This window comes from Scyliorhinus torazame, chromosome 17, assembly GCF_047496885.1.
Source record: "Scyliorhinus torazame isolate Kashiwa2021f chromosome 17, sScyTor2.1, whole genome shotgun sequence".
NCBI lineage: Eukaryota > Metazoa > Chordata > Chondrichthyes > Carcharhiniformes > Scyliorhinidae > Scyliorhinus > Scyliorhinus torazame.
The window spans coordinates 109,234,075-109,259,577 of record NC_092723.1 but is presented as its reverse complement, the minus strand read 5'-3'; the positions used below and the strand labels follow the sequence as shown (position 1 = coordinate 109,259,577).

Here is a 25,503-nt window from a genome sequence, read left to right as displayed (position 1 = left end):
CCCAAACCAAACTTTGCCTGGAATATTTTGATTTCTGCAGGTTTTGATTGGCTTTGGCATCATCTACAATTTTCTGGTGTTTTTAAAAAATTGCTCTCAAAACATCCAGAAGCGCGAAAATGGACAGGTGTTACTGGAGATGCCATATTGCCAAATTTGAGTACTTTGCAATTGTTTAGTATGGCCATTGGGCCCTTTAAGTATACAAATGTGGGATCTAAGGGATGTTTTAAGCACTTTTGTAAAAATCTGGTTTTGATTAAAAGGAGCAAGATTTGGAGGACAAGCAGTGAATGCCACCCAAAGGTACATTGCATAAAGTTTTAAGGACGTTCTTACCAAGCCAAGAACAACAAGGGTGTTGTCCTGTCCCTAGGGGCAGGTTCTACCGGTCATGCATCATCCGAAAAGCAGCACAACATGGCGCAATGTGGCCGGTAAATACTGGGAGATCCTGCTCCCGGGATCTGCCCGGCTCATCACGTTTCATGAATCTAACGCAATTTCACGAGACATCGTAATGTGAAGCCCGCCCTTGTGGGTAGGATCACTTTTAGGCAAATCTACATATTAGAACAAGACAGCTAGTCTCTCTCTAATATGCAGTTCCCCGAGGTAACCAAGGCATAGGGATTTGCCCCCTTTACCTTGGAGAGCTCGGGCGACACCATTCAATACTGCTCACCACAAATGGAGACCAGATGGAATGGAAAATGTGGTGGTCCCAGGGGATCGGAGGCCCCAGGTGCTTGCCCTCTGAGTAGGGTGGCACCTGAGCACTGCCAGCTGACAGGGCACTGCCAGGTTGTCAGTGCCAAGGTGCCAAGCTGTCATTATTTGAGTGGCAGTGATTGGGCCCGGGGGTGCTGTGTGCATGTAAGGTGGTGGAGCAGGGGGGTGAGTTGGGGCTTTAGGGGGTTCAGGAGTCACATCCAGAGTTTACTAGGCACCCCAATCTCTCCCTGCACTGAGATATTTTGCAAGCAGGGTTCCTCAGTGCAGGAAATTGGAATAAGTGTGGCCTCAGCCCCACGTTCCGCGCTGAGGCCTCATATCTAACCGGTGTCATGTTAGATAGCATTGTGTTTCTTAGCACTGCGAGCGCTGGGAAACATGCAGCTAAATGCACTCTCTATGGGACAGAGTTCCTGTTTGGTTCGATCGCATCCTACAATCCTTACGTTTGCCGGTGTTGTTGCTCTGAACTCTGCCCTGTGCCTCGCCATCAGACACTTTGGCTGCAACCTGATATTGTACTTAATGAGCTGCCAGTGGAGGCACTAGCAAAGCATGTTAATGAGGCCTGAGAATCAATTTAGGGATGACGCTGGGCCTCCCAGTTGGTGTTACCCAATGATCGTGGACTTGCAAAGGGACCATATCCAATTTCCACTTAACCATCTCTCTCTGTCCGTCTCATATCCCCACACATTATCAGCTGTCCTACTCCATAAATCTTGGGATGTAGCCTACATCATGATAGCTACATGCTGCTGTTGTGGTGAAGTGTAGAACTACTAAGGATATGCGTGTACTTGAAGTCAAGTTGCAACATTAATGCATCTTCAGCTGTGTGCGATTCTATTTATTGTGGGACTCACTTTACATTTTGAGCATATTGTGTGGGAGATCTAATGGCCCCACATTTCAGTACAGTGTTAAACTACTCAACTGCCTGAATTCTGAAAAGTACCGAGCCTACCTCGCTTTACCCTGGAAAGGGCAAGATATTTCAAAAATGTTAACACATTAAGCAAGCAGTGCTGTGCAGTGACAAAGCAAATGTTATTTTCCACTATCAGGATGCTGCTGTCAGTCCCAGTAGACATTCTGCCCACCACACAATTGATCAATGTTTAATATGAATTTCCGTGCCAGTGCAATGCCAGGTATGTAGGAGATACGTCCTAATGACTGGTTGACCGGACCAAACAACATGGGCGTCATTCTCCGACCCCCCGCCGGGTCGGAGAATGGCCGTAGGCCGCCGTGAATCCAGCCCCCACCCCCGGCGAAGTCTCCGGTACCGGAGATTGGGCGGGGGCGGGAATCGGGCCGCGCCGGTTGGCGGGACCCCCCGCAGGATTCTCCGGCCCGGATGGGCCGAAGTCCCGCCCAGAAATTGCCTGTCCCGCCGGCGTAAATCAAACCTGGTATTTACCGGCGGGACCAGGCGGCGTGGGCGGGACCAGGCGGCGTGGGCGGGCTCCGGGGTCCTGGGGGGGGGTGCGGAGCGATCTGACCCTGGGGGGTGCCCCCACGGTGCCCTGGCCCACGATCGGGGACCACCGATCCGCGGGCGGGCCTGTGCCGTGGGGGCACTCTTTCCCTTCCGCCTCCGCTACGGCCTCCACCATGGCGGAGGCGGAAGAGACTCTCCCCACTGCGCATGCGCGGGAAACTGACAGCGGCCGCTGACGCTCCCGCGCATGCGCCGCATTTCTGCGCCAGCTGGCGGGGCAACAAACGCCATTTCCGCCAGCTGGCGGGGCGGAAATCCCTCCGCCGTCGGCCTAGCCCCTCAATGTTGGGGCTAGGCCGCCAAAGATGCGGAGCATTCCACACCTTTGGGCCGGCGCGATGCCCGTCTGATTGGCGCTGTGTTTGGCGCCAGTCGGCGGACATCACGCCGTTGGGGGAGAATTTCGCCCCATGTTCCTCCATCTGTCCAAAAGAGGCAGAGTGTAGCGTGTACTCAACCAACACACATTTGCAAATCCAAAAACAAATGGTGGGATTCTCCGAGCCCCGCCGGGTCGGAGAATCGCCGGGGGGCGGTGTGAATCCCGCCCCCACCGGCTGCCAAATTCTCCCGCGCCGGAGTTTTGGCGGCGGCGGGAATCGTGGTGCGCCGGTCAGGGGCCATTGGCAGCGTTCCTCCCGGCCATTCTCCGGCCCATGATGGGCCAAGTAGTCACCCGTTTTAGGCCAGTGCTGCCGGCGTAAATCACAACAGGTCCTTACCGGCGGGACCTGGCTCCACGGGCAGCCTGCAGAGTCCTCGGGGGGGGGCGCGGGGAGATCTGGCCCTGGGGGGTGCCCCGACGGTGGCTTGGCCCGCAATCAGGGCCCACTGATCCGCGAGCGGGCCTGTGCCGTGGGGGCACTCTTTCCCTCCGAAACGGCCGCTGTCAACCTCCGCCATGGCCGGTGCAGAGAAGAACCCCCCTGCGCATGCGCTGGGATGATGCCAGCACACGCTGGTGCTCCCGCGCATGCGCCAACTCGCGCCAGCTGGCGGAGGCCCTTCGGCGCCGGTTGATGAAACACTCCGGTGCCGGCCTAGCCCCTGAACGTGCGGAGGATTCCGCACCTTTGGGGCGGCCCGAAGCCGGAGTCGTTCACGCCACTCCTCGGCACCGGAGTGGCCCGCCCCACCGGTTCGCAGAGAATCCCACCCAAAATGTCTATTATTCGATGCAATTCTATAATTGGGCAGCACTTGCTGAACAATCCTGAGTGAGCTCATAGCTGCATTACAAACCAATTTAAGATAATCAGTTGAGCTCTTAACGTAGGTCATTTACACTTGCTGGAAGCAACTTATATTAATAAACCCATTCTCGCCATGTGACTTAGCTTCATAAACAGGGAAAGGCCTCTGCAAACAAAAGGAATATGTTCGAGCCTTGCACCTATTGTGAATTACCTAGGAGTTTGGGGAGCCTATAGTTCCCCGTTCCTTTCTCCCTGACAATGCCTCAGCCAATCAGAGTCGATTGGCCACCCAATCAGCACCCTTTTTTCCTTTTGTATAAATAGTTACGATCATTTGAAATTTGACATTCTTGTGTTTGTCCTGATGAGTGCAAAAGGAAAAGATTCAGCAACATGTTTCTCTCTTTTCAGCAACATTTAAAGCTCTGCTGCCCAAAGTTTCTTTCAACTTCAAAATTGCTCATTTATATCACATACTAATAACTTACAGAAAGTAGAACTATATGGGCTATTGAATAGTTCATCATTGACATTATTGGCTGAATAAAGTGTAATTTTATTTAATTCTCATGTAAACAGCCTACAGTCGCATCTGAATTAGTAAAGACAGAAATAAGTCACTCAAAAAAAATAAAGTTGGGCATCAAACAATTCTTTATTATTAGCTCGATTAACAACTCAGCAGCAGACACAGTCCCTCATATCTGTAGCTATTATGAATCAATCGGGACACTGGTCTTCACTTGTATTAAATCTTTCTTGAGTGGGCCCTGAAGAAAGAGAATGGTAGAACTTAAAATTATTTTTATCCTATTCTGATCTCCAGTGCACACCATTTAAAAAAATATATTTTTATTCAAGGCTTTTCAAAAAAATATAAATATACAGAATGTTAAAAGAACACCCAAAGAACATCAGAAGAACATTACATCAACCCAGCAAACAGCCCCTTATGATGCCCCTCCCCCCACCTCCCCCGAGGGCATCATAATCACATTAATAATAAATCAATTAAGAAACAAAACTGTAGTAAATGAATTTCTACGGAGATAAATATGAGGTTGTCCATTTTGGACCTGAAGAGGATAGAACCAAATACTTTCTAAGTGGTGAAAAACCAGAAACAGTGAAGGCCCAAAGAGACTTGGGGAGTCGAGATGCATGAACCATTAAAATGTTATGAACAGGTACAGAAAATAATTAAAAGTGCTAATGAAATGCGAGCTTTCATATCTAGAGGACAAGAATCCAGGGGGTAAAAGCCAACTATACAAAACCCTGGTTAGACCAAATCGAGAACACTGTGAATAGAGTTCTGAATACCACACCTTTGGAAGGACATTTGACCTTGTAGGGAGTGTAGTGTCGAATTATCAAAATTATATCGGACTCCAAGGATCGGGCAGGAGATACAAAAGTCTGACAACCCGCACTAACAGATTCAAAAACAGCTTCTTCCCCGCTGTTACCTATAACTCCTGAATGACCATCTTATGGACTGAACTGACCTCTCCGCCCATCTTTTCTACTGAGTAGCACTACACTCCGTATGCTTCACCTGATGTCCATGTATTTACATTGTGTATTTATCATATGTTCTATGTTTTTCATGTATGGAGCGATCTGCCTGCACAGAACAATACTTTTTACTGTACCTCGGTACACATGACAATGAACCCAAATGTAAATCTAAATTAAGTTTGGAAAAATTATTCCCTGGAATTCAGAAGGTTAAAATGTGATTTGATTGAAGTTTTCAAGATACTAAGATGGGGTAGACAGAGACAGACGATTCTGCTGTTGGAGAATCCAGGACTAGGGAGCCTAATAAATAATTAGAGCCTAGAATCTTTCGGGAAACATCTCTACGTGCACAGGGTGGTGTCAGTTTGGAACTCTTACAAATGGCAACTGATGCTAGATCAATTCTTAATACCAGTCTGATATTGATAGATTTTTGTTAACCAAAGGTATTGAGGGATATTGACTCTGTCGACACCTCCCGCTGCCTTTGGAAAGGGGGCAGCATAATCAAAGGCCCCTCCCACCCGTGTTATCCATTCTGCCAACCTCTTCCATCGGGCAAGAGATACAAAAGTCAAAGAACACACACTATCATTTTCAAAAACAGCTTCTTCCCCGCTGTTACCAGACTCCTGAATGACCCTTCTTATGGACTGAATGATCTCTCCATGCATCTTCTCTACTGAGTAGTACTACGCTCTGTATGCTTTACCCGATGTTTATGTCGATGTATTTACATTGTGTATTTATAGGATGTCCTATGTTTTTTCATGTATGGAACGATCTGTCTGGACTATACGCAGAACAATACTTTTCACTGTACCTCGGTACACGTGACAATAAACCCAAATCCAAATATGGAACAAAATCCGATCTGTGGAGTCAGATAACAGATCAGGCATGATTTCATTGAATGGAGGAAGAAGCTCAAGGAGCGAAACAGCCTATTTCTGTTCCTATATTCTTAAGTCCAGTGAGATCAGACCAATTGAATTTTGACTTTGAAATGTACACAGCACCAGTTATGAACATGCATTAAAAAATATATTAAAGATAAATGCACTTGAAATTTACAGAATAGAGCTTGCATTGCTATAATGGAGTTCCTTCTTGACAACTGTTTGATTCTTACCTTTTTTATCCTTCAGTCAAAAATAGCTCTGTTCTTACTAAGACACGCCACCACCCTGTCTCATCCAGTCACCTCTGCAGTCACTCACACATACTGGGTAGGCTTTGTCAGACAGTGTAAAACAGGCAACAACAGATTGACAGCTCCTTTTACATCTCTCCTGACCTCAATGGAAAATCAAGAGCGGGGTGTAAAATGAGCCAACTCGCTATGAGCTGCTTTACACTATCACAAAGCGTCAAAATCTACCCCACGGAGTCCAAGCAACATTTTATGTGTGACCCTACCATGAAAGCTCTCTTCTCTTCAGGTGTCTGGAAATGTCCGTAGCCAAATTTGGAAGTCGTATCAATGAATTTGAGCTCAATTGGTTCAATAGCCAGTCGCTTAGTGTGAACCAGAAGAGACTGTAAAAGAAGAGCAGATGGCAACTCTGAATGTGCGTTTTCAGCTGCACCAGAATTATTATCTAACATGGCAGAATCTTGATTATAGTTAACTGAAAATAATATGCAATCAGCCAAACCACAAACTACAATTTTCAGTGAACGTTTATCCCCTCCTGTGCTAGAAACAGGTTTCCAGCTATTTAGTTTCTGGGCTATTTTACCCGTTCTTGTGATGTTGATTAAGAGATTTCCATATTGTCACCTCTAACGTTTCCATGGCAACCTCAAAATTTGTTCCCGAATATAAATGTGCTAATTTAAATGCACCGTCTTGCTTTACACCTGTAAAGACGACTGCCCGAAGGTCAAATATGGCAGGCACTCATTCCAGGCCAGAGGTGCATAACCTGTCGTTGATTACAGCTCCTTAATTCTACCCGGGAACATTGAAACTTTCACATTTGCAAATGTGCCTTTGCCCTTCCGCAGGCCTCATTCGTTGCCTGCAGTGTAAGTGGCAGAAAGATCTTGTCCCAATTCAGGTGTAATCCAATTCACGGTCACTCTTACACAAGTGTCAGGAAAAGAGTTATTTTGGAGAGAATTAATCGATGCCTCAAGATGAATAGAAAAAATGATCTCATGCAAAGTATTTCAAATAAGCCAACAAAGTTAGAAATGATGACCCCCCCCCCTCCCCCTGGCACATTGCCATCACGCGGAGGTGGATGCAGTACCTTTCTGAGGGCAAGAACACGCTTTCTTGTTCCAGCGACACAACCTTTTACCATAATATAGTCATTGTTTACTTCACCATAATGTGGAAATCCACCCTAAAACAGAAAAAAGATCAACTGTACCAACATCCTTTTCACACCAAAACACAAGGACAATCAAGTAACTTAACCAAAATATTTGAACATAATTGGATTGTGTAAGTGTTTCTAAACAGTATGTCCCATAAAATCTAAATTGCAAATGACCATTGATTGAATTACATGTGCAGTTAATGAACTTGTCACTCAGCTAAGCATAAGGCAACACCGGCTAAGGATATTCATGAAGGCCCCGCCTTTTAAACCCTGCCCCTTGCCTGAGGTGTGGTGATCCTCAGGTTAAATCACCACCAGTCAGCTCTCCCCCTCAAAGGGGAGCCTATGGTCATCTGGGACTAAAAAGGTAACATCGTTAGACTCTTGCAAACATGATTCACATAATAACAATTTTTATTGTCACCAGTAGGCTTACACCAACACTGCAATGAAGCCACTGGTCGCCACATTCCGGCGCCTGCTCGGGTACACAGAGGGAGAATCTAGAACATCCAAATCACCCAATAGCACTTCTTTCGGAACTTGTGGGAGGAAACCGGAGCACCCGGAGGAAACTCACGCAGACACAGGGAGTGACCTGAGCCGGGAATCGAACCTGGGACCCTGGCGCTGTGAAGCCATAGTGCAAGCCACTATGCTACCGTGCTGACATACAAAGGAATCAGATCAAGTAAGTGTGGCAGGTTGTCACTTCCCTCATGAACTGAGTCAATCAGGCGGTGAGTTCCTAATTTTAGCAATCTTGGAAAACAGAGGATCCACTAAACAGAGATGATGGTTCTCCTTTTCAGGGAGGTGCTCAAGTCTGGTACAGAAAATTGAAAAACATCAGACTGGTCCAATATCTTGGGCGCGATTCTCCACCTCCACGCCGGTTGGGAGAATCGCCTGGGCCGCCAAAATTTCCGGGGACGCCGGTCCGACGCCCTCCCGCGATTCTCCCAAGCGGCGGGAACGGCCCGGTCGAGTTTCGCGGGCCGCAGGCCGGAGAATCGCCGGAGACACCGAAAATGGCGATTCTCTGGCACCCCCACTATTCTGAGGCCCGGATGGGCCAAGCGGCCAGGCCAAAACGGCGGGTTCCCCCCGGCGCCGTCCACACCTGGTCGCTGCAGTCGTGGGCAGTGCGTGTACGCTGGGTGGGCGGCCTGTGGGGGGGCGAGGGGGGATCCTGCACCGGGCTTCACCTGGAATGTGGGATGGCCTGCGATCTGTGCCCACCGATCGTCGGGCCGTCCTCTCTGAAGGAGGACCTCCTTCCTTCCGCGGCCCCGCAAGATCCGTCCCCCATCTTCTTGCGGGGCGGACTTAGAGAGGACGGCAACCATGCATGCGTGGGTTAGCGCCGGCCAACCCGCGCATGCGTGGATGACACCCGTTATGCGGCGCCGGCCGCGTCATCTATGCGGCGCCGCTTTTACGCGGGCGACAAGGCCTGGCGCGTGTAGCTGACGCGGCCCCGATCCTGGCCCTTTGTCAGGGCCTGAATCGGTCGGGACCGGGGCCGTTCCGCGCCGTCGTGAACCTCGACGGCGCGGCCACTTCACGTGGGAGTGGAGAATCGCGCCCCTTATGTCCAACTGCCCACTTTGCAGCTATATGTGAAAATATATATATTTTTGATTCTTTCATGGGATATGAGCATTGCTGGCAAAGCTGCCATTTGTTGCCCATCCCTAATTACCCTTTAGCCGTCTTATTGAATCACTGCAGTTCATGTGGTGCAGTTCCACCTACAGTGCTGTTAGGGAGGTAGTTCCAGGAATTTGACCCAGGGACACCCTTCTAGATAGTAGAGTTCACTGCTGAAGGAGCCTTGGTGAGGTACTGCAGTGCATCTTGTAGATGGTACACACTGCTGCCACTGTGAGTCAGTGGTGGAGGGAGCAAATGTCCAAGGTGTTGGATGGGGGGCCGATCAAGCGGGTTCCTTTACTTGGATGGTGTTGAGCTTCTTGAGTGTTGTTGGGAGCTGCGCTCATCCAGGCAAGTGGCGATTCCAGCATCCGCGGTAATTTGCTTTTATCCAGACAAGTGGCGAGTCTTCCATCACACTCCGGACAAGTGTCTTGTAGATGTTGGACAGAATCAGGGGAATCAGGAGGTGAGTTACTATCCGCAAAATACCCTCCTCTGACCTGCTCTTGTAGCCACAGTCTTTATATGGCTAGTCCAGTTCAGTTTCTGGTCAATGGTAACGCACAGGATGGTGATGTTGGAAATTCAGCGATGGTCATGCCATTGAAAGTCAAGGGGAGATGGTTAGATTTGAGAGTGCTTCATATTGACACTGGTGCAAACAACAGAATCTTCCATTCAGCAGCACTAACATCTCCAACTGGAGAAAAATAAATCCCAGATTCACTACTGACAGTGATTAACAGATGGTATCCATCATTTTAATGCAGACCACGTGTTTTACTGTTGGAAATAGTAAATATTATTTGAGCATGCTTTTAGATTATTGTAATAACTTCACATTCAGTATATATACTGTTGGTAACACATGCCTGTACATTGAAATAATTGCCATGCCAGTGTCTAGGAACATGGGGCCGGATTTTCCGTTCCTGACACTAAGCGTTGACGCCGGGGCAGGATTCGTGGATTCCACGATAGCAAAACTGGCACCGCACCTGGACTGATTCAACGACCATTAAGAGGCTAGCACCAGCGCCACGTGGAACACAATCGATTCCAATGAGAAATGGTGCGGGATTTGCCAGGTCCGTGATTGATACTTGGGAGGCTGACAAAATGCAACCGCATATACACATTTCGCACCCCACACACTGATCCCCGCCAACAAGATAGCACTGGTTACGCTGGAGCACAAGTGAACTTCGCTATCGGGAATTTTCCTGAGGGGATGTGGAGCATCACGGAGGCCCCGGAGAACACTGGGTCAGGCTCGCTAATGATATGGCAACAGGGTTTACTGTACGTGCAGAGTGGAATGAATTGACGTCGCTATTGAGGCACCAGAAAATTGTGATTTAGCGTGAAACCGGCACTCACCACAGTTTCAGCGTCAAAAACAATTCTCCGCCCAATCGCGTTTCCGATTCCGGTGTCAGCTGGCGGAGAGTCCCGCCCATGGTATCCAATTGTTTAACTGGAATCCCCACTGTAACTTGTTTTGTGAAATGTGATAACACTAAGCGAAGTAGTTACATCAGCACAAAGCGGGGACAAGCACTGATGGAACCATTAATGGCAAGTGACATTCTCTAGCTCCATGGGATCACTGCATCGCTGGTCAACCATTTACAGATACTATCCTGTTGAGAAACAATGACTCATGCGAAAGAGCTCAGAAAAATGTAAAGTCATTCCCGGTGGCGGCACGTAGGAGGAGGTCGCACGTTGGATGGCTCCTGCTCGAGGCTTTATTTTTTAGAATTTAATGCCCGGTCCGAGGGCAGTTTTTTGTTAAATAAATTCAGGAAGACATAAGGAAGAAGGATGTCCAAAACCTAAAGGAAAGCTGTCGTGAAGAAGGGGGCGGGTGAAGGTTCGGCGTTGAGTGGAAGGGTTGGCTCGGCAACTGGAAGAAAGGCGGAGGCTGAGTCGCTGGGCGGGGCCGCACTATTCACGGCAGAAAAGATGACCACGGTGATGGTTGTGGAACTTGAAAAACAGTTCGCAAAGCACATGAAGTGATGAGGAAGGAGATGATGGCAGCATTGAAGGTGATGGTGGAGGAGACGATTGCCCCGGTGAAGGCGGCGGTGTCAAGGACATCGGCCAAGGAGCGGGAGCAGGGTGAAAACTGAAGGGCGTGGAAGAAGCCTTGTTGCAACACGGTGATCAACTCACCTCGATGGTTGAGGAGCTGCAGAGGGTGCTGGAGGCCAACAAGTGTCTGCGAGCCAAAGTGGAGGACCTGGAAAACAGATCTAGGCGGCAAAATCTGAGGATCGTGGGCTTGCCCGAAGGGGTGGAGGGCCCAAGGCTGACGGAGTATTTTGCCAAGATGTTGGCGGAGCTGTTGGGGGAAGGGGAAGATCCCTCTTGGTATGAACTGGATCAGGCTCATAGGGCATGGAGGCCTGAACCAAAGGCGAATGAGCCGCCAAGAGAAGTGATTATTTGTTTCTGTAGGTACCGCATGAAAGAGAAGGTCCTGAGTTGGGCAAAGCAGAAGCTGGGTGTGCAATGGGCTGGAGCTGGTATACATATATACCAGGACTTTGCTGTGGAGTTGATGAGGAGGCGGGCGGCCTTCGGCCGAGTGAAGACGGCACTGTATAACAGCAGTGTACGGTTCGGCATAGTGTACCCAGCTAAGTTGAGGATGACCTACAACTCCAAAGATTTTTATTTTGAGACGGTGGAAGCGGTGGAGGCATTTGTGAAGGCAGAAGGACTGGGCCAGAAGTGAGAAATGGGATTGAGGATTGGTCTTGGACTGAGGGTAGGGTGGGAGGGGGGGTGGGGGGGGGGGGGGGGGTGGGTGGAGGACTGTATGTAGCTCTATTTTTTAACACATGTTGATATATGTGCTAAATGAGTTGAAGTTGCCTATCTGGACAAGGTAAAAGTTGGGATTTTCCTTTGCAATGATGGTTCTTTGGGGTTTGTGTGTTTACACTGGGGTTGTGGGTTGAAGGGGATTTCCTTGTTTTCCTGGTGACTGGGCGGGGGGGGGGGGGCGGGGGGGGGGAGGGATTGGAGGAGAGTGAGGCCTGGGCAGGGGCCTCCACACTGGCTAGCTAAAGCTGGCCAGTGAATGGGAGTGTGGTGGCGGGAGAGGCTGCGCCCATCAGAGCCTAGTAGAACAGGTTTCGATCTGCCTAGGAGGTGTGAAGATCGGGGGAGGAGACAGATACTGGGTGAGGTGTGTTTGAGAGGAAGTGGATGGGAGGATTCTGGGAGGGTGGGAGGAGCTCGATGGAAATGATGGGATGGGGCAGGGCAAGCCCAGTGGGCAGGGACTGGAGTTATGAGGATGGTGGATAGGAGGGGAGGTGGGTGAGAGATCCCGGTTAGGATAGTCACGTGGAATGTGAGGGGTTTGTTGGAGGGATGTTTTCAGGATCATCTCGGGGATAGTGCTCGTGAACTTGGAACCGGGGCCACTAGAAGCCTTTTTCAGGGGGGGTTGGAACAGCTTGGGTGGCAGGCAGGTGCAGATGTTAGCCTTTGCCTCACTCATTGCCCGGAGGCGGGTCCTGTTGGGGTGGAGGTTAGCTTCTCCATCCTGTGACATGGCTTGGCCGGGGGGGGGGGGGCACTTAAATTTACTTGACTCTCAGGAAGGTGAAGTCTCAGCTGAAGGGGATGAAGGATGGTTTCACAATTCATGTGGGCTGTTTATTATACATTTCCGAGAAGTGGCTGCCATTGAACCTTAGGGGGGAGGGGGGGGGGGGGTGTTGGCGGTATTGTTGTCTCTGGTTACACTGTTTACGGATTGATTGTTAATTTGTGTTTTTTACCTGGAAAGTACAGGTCGATGGTTTGGTCTATTGAGCGGGGGGGGGGGGGGGGGGGGGGGGGGTTGTTACTGTATTTGTTTTTGTTTGATTTTTCTTTGGTTGTTTATTGATGAAAATGTTGAACATGAGGAGAATTTTTAAAAAATGTTAAAGTCTTATGTAAAGAAGTATGTAAAGTCGCCATAGTCCCAGATGACCATAAAGTGCGTTCTGCTTTGAGGGGCAGAGCTGACTGGTAATAATTTAACCTGAGGAGACGAGGAGCATGGTTGAGGAGGCCGGGCCTCCATGGTTAACTTCAACCGGTACAGGAATTGAACCCACCATGTTGGCCTCGCCCTGCATCGTGAACCAGCTGTCCAGCCAACTGAGCTAATAATGGAGAGCAGCAATCGTTTTACTAAACCACTGAATAGTTTTGCAATTATCTGGCATATTCCAAGTGAGATTGTTCAAACTGACTCACCATCGGAGTGATGCTCTTATTAGTCATGTCGTAATGAGTGGAAGCGTTATTTTTCACTAATTTGCCATCCTCGATGTGGATACCTTGTCCAATGCGATATATCTAATCAGGACCAGGAAAAAACATTCAGGCACATAATCAGGCGAACATTCAGCACACAGCTGAAAGATCGTTGCAAACGCTGGGGTGAATTCTCCGCCGGCAGGATTCTCTGTTCTGCCAGCAGCGCACCCCCGCCCTGGGTTTCCTAGCGGCATGTGGTGGTTACAGTGGGAAATCCCATTGGCCAGCGGCGGAACGGAGAATCCCGCTGCCAGCAATGGCATGTCACCGAGAAACACGTGGCTGGGGAGGCAGAGAATTCACCCCTGTCTTTGGAAGGAGGTAGTCAACCATCTCTAACTATTCCACCCGTCAATAATTTGTCCACAGGGGGATTGTGTGCACCTCTCCCTGTTTCAAAGAGGGACGAGTGCTTGAGGAGCATCACTCCACATCAAGAATGACTGACCAGGAATCTTTTCTTGCTCTTTCTGCCTGCCACGTGCATGTTGAAAGGATTAACAGGTTGATTATCAAACTGTTTGGCTGCATCGTGAACACTCCTTCTGTGTCTAATACATCCTAGAGTGGGTACTTGAACCCAGAGTTTCTGGCTCAGAGGCAGGGATGCTACCCACCAAGCTACAAGACCTCCATTTACCCTACTCTTTATATGACATTGAAGAGAGCCCCTGGCACGTTTCAAAGAAGAGTAAGATGGTCTCGCCATATTCAGGCCAGCTCTCCTCCCTTAATAACACTACCAAAAACAACTCAACTGTCTAACTTGCTGTTTCTGGATTTTGCTGTGTACAAAATCAGCTGTCCTGTTTGTCTATAGATCAGTACTGTAAATAATTGTTATTATTCACAATATAATAAATGCATGAAGGATTCTGAACTTGGTCTCACACTTCTCGTGGTAACTATGGATGGACATTCATAGGACCATAGAATCCCTACAGAGGCCATTCAGCCTATCTAGTCTGCCCAATCTTTTGAAAGAGAACCCCACCTAAGCCCAAAGCCCTCCCTATCCCTGTAACACCACCTAACCTGCACACCTGGTCACTAAGGGCAATTTAGCATGGCCAATCCACCTAACCTGCACATCTTTGGACTGTGGGAGGAAACTGGAGCACCCGGAGGAAACCCACGCAGAAATGGGGAGAACATGCAGACTCCACAGAGACAGTCACCTGAGGTTGGAATTGAACCCAGGTCCCTGCCGCTGTGAGGCAATAGCGCTAACCGCTGTGCCACGAGCTGCCCAAATGAATTTTTAAATTAATTTTTGTTTCACCTCAATTGTGTTTTTAAGTCTTTGAGGGAAAACTAGCATGTCCGGTAATAATTAGCACGAGAGGTAAGTTTGGCATCAGAAAATACATCGGTCTGAACTGCAGTCCAAACTTCACCTGGATCAGCTGGGGCGTTGCAGGACTTACCTTTTTCAAAGACAAGGCAGTAAAGAGACCAATTTAAACATTTAGCCCAACAAAATGTTTGAAAATAAAACAACCAGAGGGTTTGTCAAATGTGCTTGTGGCCAGATCCTGTGGAGGATTCATCGATTTTACTACTGCCTCCTACTCCTTTTGGCACTGAAGTGGGAGACACACTACAACACCACTGGATTCTGCTTTCTTAAAGTGACAGGCTCTGTTTGCGTGATAGAGTTATTGCCTCACAAGGCCTAAAACTCCTAAATCCAATTGTGGGAGCTGCTTTATTTTGGCAATATGCTGCTCTGACATATGATAGGAGTCAAAAGTAAACATGACATGTCCCAGCCTAATGTACAAAACATGAACAAATCCAATTGAAACTATTGTATGATTTCCGAAGCAACAGTGTTTGACTGTAATTGTTTGGATCGTTGCACTAATGGAAAGGAATAGTCAGCCGTCTTGAGTGAACAAACCCAGGGCCAAATTATTTGATCAGAGGTCAGTCCTCATGTAGAAACTGTACGTCAGCCCAAGTCAATTAATGCTCTGCTTTTGCAGGATAGATTACATATCCATACATACCTCTACATTCAAACTGAACCTCTCGTTACGAGGAACAACTAAATATTATGGTAACTCTAAATTATGGTTAACATAGCAATAGAGTTGGAATAAATCTCCAAGACACACCTTCCCAGTGCATTTGAACTATACCTTCTTATTGATCTCTGTACGGTGGAAATAACCCTTCTGTCCTGCACGGGCTATCGTGAATCCAACACGAGCTGGATGCCAAGCCCCAATGCAAGCGACCTTTCGTAGACCTTTGTGGGTCTTCCGTGGCAGTTTCTTTGTATGCCAGCGGGAAGTGACGCCTGAAAATTACAAGGAAAAGTGTAGTTGCTGGAGTTGCATTTCATTCACTTGTTACAAATTGGAATAGTTTACACTAAATTTCCTAAATGTGCATCTGCTATTGAGTAAACTTGATAACTTACAATAATCTCCTAAGAGCTGCAGACAATAATTCTACATCCAATCTACCCACTGCTTTAAAAACTTAGACCATGTTTTTCTACGACCCATACGAAGTCCACCACTTACCACGTAAAATTGCGGGCCAGGCCACCGTGCCCCCCCCCCCCGGGGCGGATCCCCCCTCGCCCCCCCTGAGGACCGCACCAGCCGGCCGACCAGCCAGGTCCCGCCATGTGGGACCATGTCCAATCCACGCTGGAGGGACTGGCCAGAAACCGACGGCCACTCGGCCCATCGGGGCCCAGAGAATTGCTTGGGGTAGGGGGGGGCGCTGCAAATGGCCCCTGACCGGCGTGGCGTGATCCCCGCCCCCGCCCGAAAACCGGAGAATACGGCAGCCGGCGCCGGAGCAGCAGGGTGGGATTCGTGCCGCCTCCCGGGGATTCTCCGGCGGCGGGTCAGAGAATCCTGCCCATGTTGTATTATATGTCTGTTACAGTAATGTTATTAAAAGAACTTGAGTTAAGGTATACAGATTGTGGTCTGGATTCTCCAGACCCCCAGCCGTGTGTCTCTCGGCGACGTGCTGTTCGTTGGTGGTGGGATTCTCAACTCCCGCCACTTGTCAATGGGATTTCCCATTGAAGCCACCCCATACCACCGGGAAACCTATAGGCAGGTGTGCGCTGCCAGCAGGAACAGAGAATCACAAGAGCCGGAGTATTCCAGGCTATTTGTCTGCTAAAATTGGGATTAAGGGGTTAACAGCTAGGCCAGCTGTGATGTCACTCCTGTGACTGGTTATGGCTGTTTTTAGCTTCATTTTAGAGTTCTGGAGCAAAATTCTCCATCCCGCCTCGCCACATTTCTGCCCCGACCCGCCGGCGGGATGCTCCGTTACACCGGCCGGTCAATGGGGTTTCCCATTTTGGGGCAGCCCCACGCCGTCGGGAAACCCCCGGGCGCCGGCAAAACGGAGACTCCCGCCGGCGGAGAATGACGCCCCAGTTCTGAGTTCTGAGGAAACGAGGGGTATTTCTCAGACTGTCTTCTGAAAGCTTCTCTTCCAAGGACTTTGTGAATAAATCTGTAAGCCACTGTGTTAACTTTATTAATAAGTGGCATTTGGCCTGTGTGTGTGGATTTTGCTTAATTGAAAGTTTAGAAGTAGATGGGAAAGTAAGCTCAAAGATCTTTCTTTATTTTTTGTAAGAACTGTCTAACATAGGGCAGCACGGTAGCATAGCGGTTAGCGCAATTGCTTCACAGCTCCAGGGTCCCAGGTTCGATTCCCGGCTGGATCACTGTCTGTGCGGAGTCTGCACGTTCTCCCCGTGTGTGTGTGGGTTTCCTCCGGGTGCTCCGGTTTCCTCCCACAGTCCAAAGATGTGCAGGTTAGGTGGATTGGCCATGCTAAATTGCCCTTAGTGTCCAAAATTGGCCTTAGTGTTGGTTGAGTGGGGTTACTGGGTTATGGGGATAGGGTGGTGTGGGCTTGGATAGGGTGCTCTTTCCAAGAGCCGGTGCAGACTCGATGGGCCGAATGGCCTCCTTCTGCACGGTAAATTCTATGAAATAATTGTGCATTGAAAAGCTGTTTTTCCATGGATGTTAATGGAGTTATTCCTGTGTTAATAATAAAGTTTGCTTTAACACAAAAAATCCATTTTGTCAGTGGAATCACTCCTGGGGGGTGAAGTATCTTTTCCTCACAAAGTGTCAAGCTGTCATTTTTTGCACATGCGAGATTGGGCCGGTGGTGCCCTGCATGGGTGTTGGTGAAGGGAGGGACGGAGACCCTCACATATTGTATTTGGCCTGGGGGGTGGGGGTCACTTCGGGGACCTCAGAGATCGGATGCCATTTGCAAAATGGTGTCTCGATCTCTCGCTACACTGGAGAGATTCGGCGAGCGGAGCTCCCAGTATACAAAACGGGGCTATGTGCGGCATCGGCTGTGGGTTTCCCTCTGAGGCCCCTTATACAACGCGAGTCACTGGGAAACACGCAGCGAAACGCGCTCGCTCTGGGACTTTGTTCCCAATTAGTTGAATCAAGCCCATTATTTGAATGAATGGTGTCCTTAGCCTTACTAATGTTAGGACATCTCTTTTGCAGCTAGAATATCAGAAAATGACCCTGGATCCTGTCCTCCGAGTGATCAAGAGTAGAGGATAGTGTAGAATTCCAGCTAACCTGTGCCAACCCTTTGAGCATGGCTCCACTGGGATTGTGGGTTGGTGAATAATGCTTTCTGCCACTAATTTTTAAGCATTTGAAAAATAAAAAGTTTTTGAAATGGAATGGGGGCAATTGTTTTTCAGTTTATATCTAACGTTCGCAAAAGGAATCCTGGAGAATCACCAAGTATCTGAGTTACCTTTGAATCCCTTTCCTTTGGTGACACCAATGACATCTATCATTTCGTTTGTATGAAAGATAGTGCTCACTGGGACCTGTTTCTCCAGTTTCTCATGTGCCCAGTCCACTTTCTCCGCTATTGTTCCTCCATTCAACTGGACCTCCATGATGTGGGCTTTCTTCTGTCGCAGTGGCAGCAGTCTCATCTAATGGGGAAGTAAAACTATTAAAATATCAAATGACAACAGCACCATGACCAGAGTATTTAGTTTGAGAGAGTTTGTTCCTCACCCCCTCTAATTTGTCCCTCCATGCTCAGCCCTTCATTCCATTCAGCCTGGATATTCCAGTTGACTAGACTGCAGCGTAAGGCCCACAGTCACCCCTTGATCACTCCAACCTACAGAATCTACATCCAGAAATACAAATGATCCTGTTTGGAAGGAAGAAGTTGCATTTGTGTAGCGCTTTTCACATCCTCAGGATACCCACAAGTGTTGCACAGCCAATTAAAAGCAGACAAGCAAAGCTAAATGAATGTTGAAGGATCCGAGGTGGATCTTCAAACAGAACGCCCCTCCAAAACCTGAACAAATTAAAGTCGGTAATTCAAAATCCCGGAACTCCCTCCCTAACAGCTAACAGCACTGTAGGTGCACCTTAACCACATGGACTGTGGCGGTTCCAAAATGGCAGTTAACCCAGTCTTCTATTTGGGATGGACAATAAGTGTTGGCCGAGCCAGCAAAGCCCACATCCCATTAATTAATTTTTTTTAAAGTTCAGGAGCAGATTTGTGGAATGAGATTCAATGAAGATTCCATTCCAGACAGCACAAGCTTTAGGGCTGGACTTTTTAATTACCCCGCACTTCCCGGAAGATACCAAGTTGAATCCAACCGCCAGGAAAATAAACAAGGACTCCATTATGGAGCTTCCTTATGAATCTTAGTAACCTGAATTATGAATGATAAACTAAAAATATTCCGTGTATTGCAAATAGTGGAGGTGGAGGTAAATCCATAAGTTCTGGATTCAAATTTCACCATCACAGTTCAAAAGAATAAATGGTGACAAAAGCGATCCAATGAGGGCAACAAGTAAAGGTAAGCTTGGGCGCACAAAAGCAGAAATGCCTAGCTGATGTGAGATCGAACCCAGTCTGTAGCAAGGAATAGGTCCTTCCGCCCCACCCCACAGCCCACTAACATCTTCCATCAGTGCAATTTCAATCTGACGGTGATTGACTCCAAGAAACTGTATCAATAAAGAATTACTGGAGGCCAGAGCATAGAGCGCCGGGCCCGCGATATAGATGCAAATGGGTAATTAAGACCCATTTGAATTTATTTACATTCCCCACCGGCACACATCGTGGACTTCGTTCATGCCATCAGCGGGAGGTCGGAGCATTGTATTCAGGTCGGCATCAATCCCGATTTACACCCGAGGCCTGATTCTCCATCCAATCGGGGAATGTATTTGGGAGTCTTTGGACTGAGAATCCCGCCCAAAGTGTGCCTCAGCAGTCTCATAATTAAGTCGCTTGCTTTACAACCTTTTGACTATAAGTAGAAACTGAAAATGCTGGAAATACTCAGCAGGCCAGCTAGCATCTGTTGGAGGAGAATCAGAGGTAATGGCTGGAATTCTATCAGCCCCTCCAAATGTCCTGCGATTTTGCCAGTGGCGGAAAAGTTGGTAGATTGGCCACTTTATGGCACCCGAGAAATTGGAGTGATTTGGTTTGATTGGTTGGCTGGTGGCCAATGGATTGGCCATAGACAGTACCCTGCCCAGCAACAGACAACGATTGGACCTGCCAGGTGGGGTTTTCAGACAACTCATGAGAAAGCTCGTGGACGCTGGTAGGAGAGGTTGTGTGTTGCTCTCTCTTTCTCTCGCTCCGGAATGTTTCCTGCCTGCTAGTTCTGAATCTGCAGAGATATCATAGAATTTACAGTGCAGAAGGAGGCCATTCAGCCCATCGAGTCTGCACCGGCTCTTGGAAAGAGCACCCTACCCAAGGTCAACACCTCCACACCCTATCCCCATGAATTTACAATAAAAACCATTACAGACTGGAAGCAAAGACACCCAACTAGATGCCTAGAGTGAAGAAAAGTCTAACTGGAGGACATCCATCTGAAACAGAGACTTTTATCCTTTTAACTTTAGTATTTTTTACACCCCTCGTTCCCCTTTGTGTTTGTCTGTCTTGTGTATTTGTAGACAGTGGGGTGAGTTAAAGAGGGTTAGAAATTATATAATAGTTAACCAGTTGTAATTGCTGCCTATTTATTTATACTTAATAAAACTTTTAATAAAAGTTGATTGTGTTTAAATTTAAAACCTGGTGACTATAGTTATTGGGCAACCAAAGGCCAAAGACTTCACGCATTTTTTAAATGAATAGTAAATTTCAATTGTGTTGTAACTCCAGATCAAGTGGGGCTGGAATTGACCTTACACTAGCCCAGGGTGTCAAAATATAATTTGGGAGTTCGCCTGGGATTTTTGGAACAATTGACAATGACATTTGGGGTATATGAGACACCAGATTTATAATGGCTCTGGAAGCTGATAAGGCTTTTCTTCAGGTGGAGGACCTGCCTTTGGTTAATTTACAAGGGCTTTGAAAAGACAAGCTAATTGAATTGGCAAGTTAAGTAAAAATAGAAGAGCCAGTTAAAACAAAAAAGGCAGAGATATATAATATATTGAGTGCTTGAGTCTGTTAGAACCACGGAGAGCCCACAAGCAAGTAGTCCAAGTTGTGGAGCATCAAATAAATTTTCTGATGGAGAAATTGAGCTGTAGAGAACTCGATTACAGATTGAGCATGAGTGGGAATTTTTTAAAATAGAAAAAGAAATGAAGATGCAGCAAAACGAAAGATAATTGATAAACAGCAAAACGAAAGAGCTAAAGCTTTTTACATGGAAATTCAAAGGAGGAAGTTGGATTAGAGAGAGAGGAAAAAGCAAAAGAGAGAAAGTTCCAGCTTAAGGCGCTGGAAATTAAAAGGGAGCTGGCAAGAACTAGAGGGAAGCTTAATCCTAGAACAGAACCCAGTAGCGATATTCTTATATAGGCCTTACAAAGTTTGAAGACGAGGATGTAGAGGCATTTTTCATGGCATTTGAGAAAATAGCAACCCAAATGGGATGGCCAAAAGAAAAGTTGACTTTGCCAATGCAAAGTCAATTGATAAATTTATGCTTCCCCATCAGATGGGGTCTCTAAGGATGATGACAAGGTAAAAATGGCTATTCTGGATGCATATGAATTAGTTCCCAAGGCATATAGGCAAAAGTTTTGGAATTTAAGGAAACAACTGGGACAGACTTTGCTGAATTTGAAAGGATTCTGCAGATAATAAGTAGATACCAGCATTGGATTTTGAAACTATCTATGAGGCTCTGAGAGAACTCATTCTCTTAGAAGAATTTAAGAATTCGCTACGCTCTGTGATAAGAATCTATGTTGAAGACCAAAGGGTTATTGCCGCTCGACAGGCAGCAATAATCACTGGTGATTCTGAGCTGATCCATAAATTTAAACCTTTGGTCAATCACTTCCATAATTTTGAAAAGGATAGGAAGTGGGAGAGTGAAAGGATAGAAGGTAGCCGAGGTAGGGAATGGATAGCTGGGAATTCTCCAAGAGCTCCTTCTCAGACTGGGAAGGAAGGTACTGATAGTGGAAGTGAGAATTGAAGGCTTAGGTGTTATCATTGCAATAAAGTGGGACACTTCATTCAACATGTTGGCAGTTGTGAGGAAATCCCATGGACCTTTTTGGGGTTCGTAAGGAGGATTCTGAAAAGGGAATGAAAGTGGAGACTACTACAGGGCAGACTGTACCTTTAACTGGACTTATTTCCTGGGCACCCTTGTACTGCTAGCCTAACATCCTGGTAGTGCCACCTGGGTGCCAGCCTGGCACTGTCAAGGTGCCACTGCCAATTGGCAGAGGTTCATCCAGACTGGTGGTGCCAAGCTAGCATTTTTACTGTACTGCAAGTTGGGAACCTTGCACAGATGCGGGGTGGGGGGAGGGGGGGAGGCGAGGACCTCCTTATAGGTGAGTTGGGGCTTGGGGGTCGTTCGGGGGTCGCATCAGGGGGTTCAGAGATCGGGATGCCATTTTTAAATGCCACAGAGGAGTGTCAGCGAGCGGAGCTCCTTCGAGCAGAAAACGGGACTAAGTGCAGCCTCAGCCACCCGTTCCCGCTGAGGCCCCAATCTATCCGAATGACTGTTCGATAGTGTGGTGTTTCTTGGCGCTCCAAGCACCGGGAAATACCCACCTAATCTGGCGCATTACAGGAGAGCAGTGGAGACTGGGTCATTGAATATATTTAAGGCCGAGTTAGACAGAGGGCACGATTCTCCACTCCCGCGACAAAGTGCCCACGCCATCGTGAACGCCGTCGGAGTTTCATGACGGCGCGAAATGGCCCCGATCGCGATCGATTCAAGGCCCGAAAATGGGCTAGGAGCGGGGCCGTGAGGAACTCGGGGGGCGTGTCGCGAAAGCAGCGTCGTCAGCGCGCACCGGGCATTGGCGCCGTGTAAAAGCGGCGCCTTGTAAATGACGCGGCCGGCGCCGCGTAACTGGCGTCACCCGCGCATGCATGGTTGCCGTCCTCCCCGAGGCCACCCCACAAGAAGATGTCGGATGGATCTTGCGGGGCGCAGAGGAAAGGAGGTCCTCCTTCAGAGAGGCCGGCCCGTCGATCGGTGGGCCAGACCCCATTTGAGGCCCCCTCCCCCCCCCGGTGCAGGAACCCCCCTCTCCCCCCCACAGGCCATACCCCCAGCATTCCCGCGCTGTTCCCGCCGGCAGTGACCAGGTGTGGACGGCGCCGGTGGGAACCCATCGTATTGGGCAGGCCGCTCGGCCCAACCGGGCTGGAGAATAGCGGGGATAGCGGAGAATCGCCATTTTGGGTGTCTCGGGCAATTCTCCGGCCTGCGCCGCGCAGAACACGACGGGGCCGTTCTCGCCGCTTGGGTGAATCGCGGGAGGGCGTCGGACCGGCTTCGCGTGGAAAAATGGCACGCCAGGGGATTCTCCCAACCGGCGCAGGAGCGGAGAATTGCGCCCAGAGTTTTGAATCAATGGTAATGGGGGGCAGACAGGATGGTGGGGTTGAGACCACAACCAGAACAACCATGATTTTATTGAATGGTGGAACAGTCTCGAAGGGCCGAAAGGCCTACTCCTGCTCTAAGTACTATGTGCCTATGTGTACAGTCAACTGAGCAACTCTGCATGAGAGTCATGTTGGTACCTACCCTGTTCCCAGTTGTAGAACACCCAGATAGATAAGAGTGGCTAGACGTGGGAAAGATAAATGTGGAAAATGGAGAAAGAGAACAGTTCCCACCTGAGTATGAACAATGGCTCTGATGACCGTGCAATACTTCTTCATGGCTTCAAAATCTTTCTCGAGCTGCTTTTTCCCCGCTTCATCCTGCCATTTCTTGTTGTATTTAGTAAAGGCTTTCTTCTTACTCTTACACCTAGTGGTGCATGAATGTATGAGACGTGCTGTGGCATATACAATACTGAACATATACTGATCATTCAGTTCAAAGCCAAAAGACCACAAAGGTCCCACCCATATTCCTACCACAAGCCTGGATTTTTCAATTGGATTTTCTCAATTTATGGGCAGACGCCCATCACATGGGAAACCAAACGCAGTTTCTGTGGAGTCCAATTTGTGTCTGGCCCAATTTTTTAAGTCCCATCTGTTAGACCTTTCACCCATTTAAAATGGATGCCTACAGTTACTAGGTGTTCTGAAAAATGCAACAAATAATTTAATTATAAGTCAGAATCAGGATTTAATTGATTTATGAGAGACAACTGCCGACCTGCAGTAAATTATTATGGACCAGGCTCAGGACCCCATGCTTTATCTATTCTCTGTAAAGTTTCTGAATCATGCTGGATAGAATGCTCTCTGGTATCTTGCTGAAGTGGTCATTCTTCATACAGGCGCATGGCCGATTCAATTAAATCCAGGTCATGCGCAGGTTTAACACAGGCTAGGGGCTGCACATGAAATCTTCCTGTTCTGCATAGCTCTGTTGTAAAGCTGCACAGTAAATTCATCAACCCAAGATCTTACACTAGGGATTGTTCACTTTGGGCTTTCACAGAGGTGATTGAAGTTTATAAATTTATCATAGTACTGGACGTTTGTGATAATAATGGCTTGCATGTTTAAAAACAGCAAATGTGGTAAGTAAGGGTTCATCACGGGTGGGAGAGGGAGGGGGCTTATTTTTCATTTCTACTTCCTGATATTTTTTTAAAATTAATTTTACAGGATGTGGGCATCGCTGTTTAGGCCAGCATTTATTGCCCATCTCTAGTTGCCCTTCAGAAGGTGGTGGTGATTTGCCTCCTTGAATCGCTGCAGTCCTTGAGCTGTAGGTATACCCATGGTGCTGTTAGGGAGGGAGTTCCAGGTAGTTCCCCCAGTGACAGTGAAGGAACGGCGATCTATTTCCAAGTCAGGGTGGTGAGTGACTTGGAGGGGAACCTCCAGGTGGCGGGGTTCCCAGGTATTTGCTGCTTTTGTCCTTCTAGATGGTAGTGGTCGTGGGTTTGGAAGGTGCTGTCTAAGGAACCTTGGTGAGTTACTGCAGTGCATCTTGTAGATGGTACACACGGCTGCCACTGTTCATCGGGGATGAAGAGTTTGAATGTTTTTGGAAAGGATAGTAATGGCTACAAAATTGGGTTAGTAGCTTAACCATCAAGAAAGAGGCTGACAACATTCACTGAATTCCCCCCAACCCTGATTTCTCTCTGCCCCACCCCTGTTTTCTGTCCGTCATAGGCTCCATTTTAGGTGGATTGGTAGGAGCATGTACTGTGTACACCGCAACCACTTCCCCTGGTGAATGAGCTGGAGACCCAGCCACGGTTGGGTTTGGCATTATTTTAGTGTGTCCCAGAGTTGCAGGAGAATCACATCCACACTTGACTTACTGGCAGTCGGAACAACACAATATTGGGTGATGCCAATCCAGTGAGCTGCATTGGGAAACCTGTTTGATGCTCTCCTCCCCCTTCCCATCCCAATGACTCATCAACCCAATGTTAATGAGATCTGCTCTCAAAAATCATAGCTGCAGGTACAGCATGTTGGCCATCACTGCAGGCAAAAGGCCACAGGTTGAGGTGACACATGGATCAGGCACATGTACGGATGGCATGCAATCAACAATGGGTATAGGCGACAGGCAGTCAGCCAGCGGGGGCGGGGGGGGGCACAGGAAATTGGCTGCAGGTACAGGCAGGCGATCGACCAAGTTTAGAGACGGACGGTGATTTTCCAAAAGTCAAATTCGACCCCGAGATCTTGAGAAGAAATGCTGCATGTCTGTGAGGAAGGTGACACAATTTCCTGGAGCGGAATGTTT

General features: G+C 48.2%; 1 protein-coding gene across 2 annotated transcripts in view; it reads right to left on the bottom strand.

The window, feature by feature from the left end:
- Positions 1-4,074: 4,074 nt before the first annotated feature.
- Positions 4,075-25,503, bottom strand: part of LOC140393561 (large ribosomal subunit protein uL3-like) — a 31,760-nt gene continuing 10,331 nt past the window's right edge. For both annotated transcript variants that reach the window (XM_072479849.1, XM_072479850.1), the window contains exons 4-10: positions 23,451-23,586; positions 18,075-18,261; positions 15,431-15,591; positions 13,224-13,325; positions 7,221-7,316; positions 6,382-6,501; positions 4,075-4,208 (exon numbers count right to left, since the gene is read on the bottom strand). In XM_072479849.1, coding sequence (XP_072335950.1) covers positions 4,152-4,208; positions 6,382-6,501; positions 7,221-7,316; positions 13,224-13,325; positions 15,431-15,591; positions 18,075-18,261; positions 23,451-23,586 — 859 coding nt within the window. In that variant the 3' untranslated portion in view covers positions 4,075-4,151. The remainder of the gene's footprint in view (positions 4,209-6,381; positions 6,502-7,220; positions 7,317-13,223; positions 13,326-15,430; positions 15,592-18,074; positions 18,262-23,450; positions 23,587-25,503) is intronic.